Source organism: Gracilinanus agilis, chromosome 2 (genome assembly GCF_016433145.1).
Source record: "Gracilinanus agilis isolate LMUSP501 chromosome 2, AgileGrace, whole genome shotgun sequence".
NCBI lineage: Eukaryota > Metazoa > Chordata > Mammalia > Didelphimorphia > Didelphidae > Gracilinanus > Gracilinanus agilis.
In genome coordinates, this window is record NC_058131.1 from 229,659,530 (window position 1) to 229,665,862 (window position 6,333).

The following is a 6,333-nucleotide window of genomic DNA, read 5'->3' on the forward strand; positions in this document are numbered from 1 at the left end:
ACCTCACCTCCAGGGCAGCCCATATCACACCTCCCAAAACTTGGGCACATAGATAACATGCACTTCCCCAAATTACAATAGGCATGGCCACAAATTTGAGTTTTTTTCTCTGTATCAAATACTATGATATAAAAATCAGGTAAATATTTCCCAGAGCAAAAGCCCATTATGAAACAACTGGCTTTTTTTACTGCTATTTTGCCTAAACTACATTCCCTGGAATACAATATACCTGGCATACCTGACCTCAAAATCCAGTATACAAATGTTATTCTTGTCCCCTTATAGGAGTAAGCTTTAAAATAGGATTGAACTAGACCGTGCAGAACTGCGTGGAGACTGTGGAGACCCTAGCAGAACCCTGCTTTATTAGCCCAGGCTTGGAATAATACTCCTAGCAAATGGGGTCAAGTTTCTGGGTAAGCCTAGGTTCTTTTCCCCAACCTTTCATTCATGAGCAAAGCACTGCAATGCCCTACATTGCAACCAATCACCAGGATATGGTAAAGGGGCCATTCCTGAATGTTGGATAAATTTGGCAATTGCTATATGGGCCACCCAGGGGCAGGGATACCTAAGACAGTAAAGACACAGAAGAGAAGAAAGGCAGGCCGGTCCTCACCAATCATTGCTCTCAATCCATTGTAGGGCATTTATCAGGACTACTTCTGGGTTTGAAAGGGGCCTCAGATCTTTGGCAGAACTCTCTACTTTTTCTTCTTCTTCCCATTCCGGAGTACTCCCTGTGAACACTGCTGGCAAGGAGTTGGCTGAAAAAATAAGGGAGGAAGGAAGGAAGGAAGGAAGGAAGGAAGGAAGGAAGGAAGGAAGGAAGGAAGGAAGGAAGGAAGGAAGGAAGGAAGGAACAGAATGAAGAGAAAAGCAATAGATAAAAATTATACAAAGACCAGTTTGATGGATAAGACCAGGGATGGCAGACTCAGGACCAGGAGGCTATTTGCAACCAAGTGTGAGCTGAACTATATTAAAATGTATTTGGGAAATGTTTAATCAAATAAATAAGAATACCAAAAAAAAAAAAGCATAAGTAATGTTATTTCATGGTTTCTAAGTCAACATGCAGCTGGCTTGGGTCTGTTTCCATTTGAGTTTGACACCACTGGGCAAGACAATAATAGAACTAAGATTCTTCACTTCCAATAATAGTTGCTTCTCATGGAGCTCACAGTTCCCCAGACATCACCCATATTATTTTCCCAAAGACACACAACAAGTTGCCGTACCTAACATGGAGTTGAGGGGCAAACCTTTGAGTACCGTGCAGGACTCCTGTTGGACTGAGGGTGGGAAGTCAGCTCTTTATCTGAATGGACGCCCTCCATCCTCTGGATCCCCAACTTAAGGGGAATGTCCATTATTACATACAGAAATGCTGGCTTGTGATAGGCTCCCTGTGGTCATATGACAGACCAAGTCATTCTATGTATTTACAGACAACTCTTCATTATTTATGGTTGGGCGTTGGGAAAACAGAGGCTTGTGGATGAAGGGTCATCAAAGCTAATATTCATTTTCTCACCAATAAAATCAGAATCCCTTTAGAGATGGAATTTTTGGATTAGTCTGTTCTGTGAATGACATAGGTTAAACTTCAGTTTCTCAACTAGATAAGACAGGGATCGCCCCAGGCCATCTGGACTTCACTGGATAACACAAAAATGAATTAGATAGTGTCTGTGAATCCCTTTAAATCAAATCTTTAAATACACAAAATTTAGTGTACTAAATCCTCCCTAACCCTGCCATGTGGAGTTATAATTCACAAAATCACAGTCTATCAAAACATCTTAGAGGTTATCTAGTCCAACACTCCCCTTTTATAGCTAAGAAATGTGAAGTTCAGAAAGGTGAGGTGGTTTGCTCAAGGACACTCGTGAACCCAGGTCTAACCATGGCACTTCCCAGAACCTGCTCCATCATTACAAAGATCCAGAAATACTAGTATCCACATGGGGACAAACTGGTTTCAAAAAACATAAGCAGAAGGCTGCACAAGATCTAAAAGCTCCCACATGATTTGAGTGTTCCTTAAGTGGTAAACATTATATTAACTACACTCGTTATTCGCTTGAGAGGCATGAGTGAGATAAGAATATCTGGTGAGATTTTTTTTTAAGTTGCTATTAATTAGCTTCCCTTTGATATTCATTCAATCCTCTAACCCACAGGGTCAATAGCATGGAGTGAGTAGAAGGAAGCAGTAGGAACTACTACTGCCACCGACCACCAGCAGCAACACCACTCGCATTTATAGAGAGCAAGATCAGGAAGGGCTACTAAAGTCCACACTCCTCCTCCCTGAATGCATGTTCCAAAATGGGCAGGGCTAAGTGACATCTGAAAGGGGAGGCCACTACTAACCAAAGGAATCAGAGATTTCAGAGAGGAGTTGGCAGTCGTGCTAGGCTTTGAACAATGGGCAGGAATCTGATGGGCTAAGAGGTAGAAGCAATACATTCTCAGGTAATGGGAATAATATGTAGAAAGCTCTAGAAGGAGAAAAGCCCAGAATATGTTCAGGGAACAAAGGTAGGGCAGTTTGGCTGAAGCATGGAGTGCGTAAGAGGGAATAAAAAGAGAGAAAGTTGGGAAGAAAGGGTGCTGTCAAGGCCTTGAATGTCAAGCAAAGGAATCACTTTGCTTTTGTATTTGATCAGATACATACAGAAAATTAGCCTGGCCAGCATAGAAAGAATGGACTGATGAGGAGAGAGAAGGAATGTGAGAAAATTGTAAAAATATATATTGCGGGGGCAGCTGGGTAGCTCAGTGGACTGAGAGTCAGGCCTAAAGACAGGAGGTCCTAGGTTCAAATCTAGCTTCAGACACTTCCCAGCTGTGTGACCCTGGGCAAGTCACTTGATCCCCATTGCCTACCCTTACCACTCTTCTGCCTTGGAGCCAATACCCAGTATTGACTCCAAGATGGAAGGTAAGGGTTTAAAATAATAATAATTATTATATATATATATGTACATATATATGTATATAGATACATAGCATCAGTTCAGGTAGGTGGTATTAAAAGCCTAGAGCCAACTGGGGCCAATGAAATTAAAAGGGAGGGGACCAATGCAAGAGATGTTGACACTGAATCTACTGGACCCAGTAACTATATAAATATATGAGTTTATATATATTTATATCTCAAAACATTATTTATACATTTATATGGCATATATAAATAGATTTATATGTTTGAATTTATTTAAAATATATATTTATTTTTATCTTATATAAATATATTTATATATATACACATATATATAAGTAAATAACTAGATAGATACAAATAGAGATGAAGAAAAGGAAAGAATCAAAAATAATGGTAGTTTTTTGACCACACCAATGCAACTATCAATAATATGTAAATAAGTCCTAATTGATCACACATGTTAAAACCAGTGGAAATGTGCGTTGGATATGGGAGAGGTGAAGGGGAGATGAAGTGGAAAGTAAAAACAAGAATCATGTAACCATGGAAATTTTTTCTAAAAAAATAAAATATTTAACTCCAAAAAAAAATAACGGTAGTTTTTAAACATGAAAGGTGAAATGAATTGAGGCCCAATGACAAAAACAGTAAATTCTGATCTATATATTCAGCCCCAGGCTTTTTCCTGAGTTCCAGTAATGTCTCCTCAAGAGCCTATAAGACAAATCCAACTAGATGTCCTACAAGCTTGTCTAACTCCACACTTCCAAAACTTCTCTCCACCCAAACCCTCCCTTCCTGCTAACATTCCTTTTTCAGTTAAGGATACCTTCACCTTCCCAGTCACCCAGAATCATAATATTGGAGCATCCTCAACCTTCTTCACTCTCTGTCACTTCTCATATCCAATCTATGGCAAAGTCTTCTTGATTCTATCTCTACAGGATATTTCTATCATCCATTCCTTTCTCTTCACTCACACAGTTAACACCTTAGTCTGCTTCTCATTATTTCTCTCCTGGACTACAGCAAAAGCTTCCAAATTGGTCTAGCTGCCTCTTGACTCTCTATCCAATCTATCCTCCACACAACTAAAATAGATATTCCTAAGACAGAAGTAAATCCGACCATGGTACACCCACGCTCAAGAAACTCCAATGGCTGCCTCTTGCTTCTGCATAAAATACAAACTTTTCTGACTTTTAAAGCCCTTTCCAAGCTGGCTCTAATCTACCTTTCTAATCTCATTGGGTAATATCCAATGCGCTCTTAATTTCTAACCAAATTGGTCTGCTTGCTATTTCTCATATAATCCATTCTTTCTTGTCTCTGGGCAAATGGTCAAGCTGTCCCTCCATTCCTAGAACATACTCCCTTCTCACCTGTACCTTACATAATCCTTCACTCCTTTCAAAACTCAAACAAGAAGTCTCTTCCTGTTCTCAACTGCTAATACTCCCAGATATTATTTCATACAGATTTTATAGTTAATTTTCAATGAATGTGTTGTTTCTTCCTAACAGAAAGGAAGCTCCTCTCCTAGAGACAGTGTGATATAGTGAGTAAAATGCCAACCCCCTCTTTTTAGATGAGGAAACTAAGGACTTGGACTTTTCTGGCTCTAAGACTGGAATTAACTATAACCAACTCCTGTCTTCATGTTAGGGGACTTCAGTAGGCTTAATTACTCTCCTTCAAACACCCCAGCCACTCAGTTCTTCAACCTACTCCCTTCCCATGATCTATCCTCCACCTCAAGCTCACACAAAGATGGCCATACCCCTGAAATCATCTTGAAATCACTCAAAAATATCCCACCTCTGTGTTCAAGGATTCTGAAATCTTTCTCTGAAACATAATCCCTTCACTTCATCTTTCCTTGGGCCTTTTCTTAGCAAACCCTACTCTTCATCTGCATTGTAACTTCTAATACTTTGAACATAAGTGCCACTGAAAAAAGGCAAAGAAAATAATGCAACTGTTCTGACTGGGTCTACTACAAATTTATGTCACATAACCTCAACTGGACCCTCACTACTTCTGAGCAATCCTACTATAACTCCCTCATCAATTCACTATCACCCTCTCCACAACGGTTCTTCCAAACCTTTTCATCCCTCCTCAAAACCTCTCTAATGGCTCTCTCTCCCCAATCTTCTCAGTGGAGAACCTTCCCTCATATTTTACAGAAAAAAATTAGAGCCATTCTCTAGGAGCCCTTTTTATTTCCTCTTCTTCATTTCATATATGCCTTCTTATTATCTCATCCTTCACCTCTATCTCACATGATGAAGAAGCTTTATTCCTTTCCAAGGCTAATGCTCTCTATCTGCTCAAGAGATCCCACTCCATCCTGACTCCTTTAACAGATTGCCCTCTATGTCATTCCTCTTCTCTTAATTATTTTCAATACCTCCCTAGATCATTCCCTACTATCTACAAATATGACTATGTCACCCCGACCTGAAAAAATATCTTCGCTTGACCCTTCGATCCTTGCTAACTATTATCTTATATTTCCTCTGCCCTTTGTGGCTAAACTCCTTGAAAAGGTTTTCTACATTCAATATCTCTGCTTTCTGTTTTCTCATTCTCTCCCGTTAACCTTTCATAATTTGGCTTCCAACCTCATCATTCCAACAAAACTGCTCTCTCTAAAATTACCAATAATCTCTTAGTTGCTTAATCAAATCCTCATTCTTCTTGACTTCTCTGTAGCCTTTGACATTTTTATCACCTTCTCTTTCTTGATATTCTCTTCTCTCTAGATTTTTGGAACTCTACTCTCTCCTAGTTCTTGTCTTACCTATCTGACCACTCCTGAGACTCCTTTGCTGGATTCTCATCCAGATTCACACCTTCATCCATGGGTATTCCACAGAATTCCACCCTGGGCCCTCTTTTTTCTCCTTCTATACAATCTCATTTGGTGATCTCATCGCTCCCGTGCATTTAATTGCCATCCCCAAGATGATGATTCTCAGTTACCCATCCTGCCCTAACTTCTCTGCTGACATTCAGTTTTGCATCTCCAGTTTCCTTTCAGATGTCTTGAAATGGATGCCCAATAAACATCTTAAAATCAATATGCCACACCAGAATCTCTTTAAACCCTCCCTTTCTCCCCCACCTTTTATTAACTATTACCATAGAAGGCAACACCAACCTCCCAATCTCTCAGGTTCACCACTTAGTGGTCATTTTTGTATCTTTTGCCATATGTATCTAATCTGCTGCCAAGGTTTATCTCTTTCACCTTTACAACATCTCTTGAATATGCCCCTTTGTCACTGCTGAATTGACAACATTCTGGTGCAGGACCTCATCACTTCCAGCCTTGATCACTGCAGTAGTCCACTTGTCTCAAGTCTCTTCCC

The 6,333-nt window shown here is 39.9% G+C and overlaps 1 protein-coding gene across 1 annotated transcript in view; it reads right to left on the bottom strand.

Moving 5' to 3' along the window:
* TOGARAM2 (TOG array regulator of axonemal microtubules 2) overlaps positions 1-6,333 on the bottom strand; it is an 81,463-nt gene that overhangs the window by 50,983 nt on the left and 24,147 nt on the right. Inside the window, exon 7 of the mRNA XM_044659596.1 lies at positions 623-770. Coding sequence (XP_044515531.1) covers positions 623-770 — 148 coding nt within the window. The remainder of the gene's footprint in view (positions 1-622; positions 771-6,333) is intronic.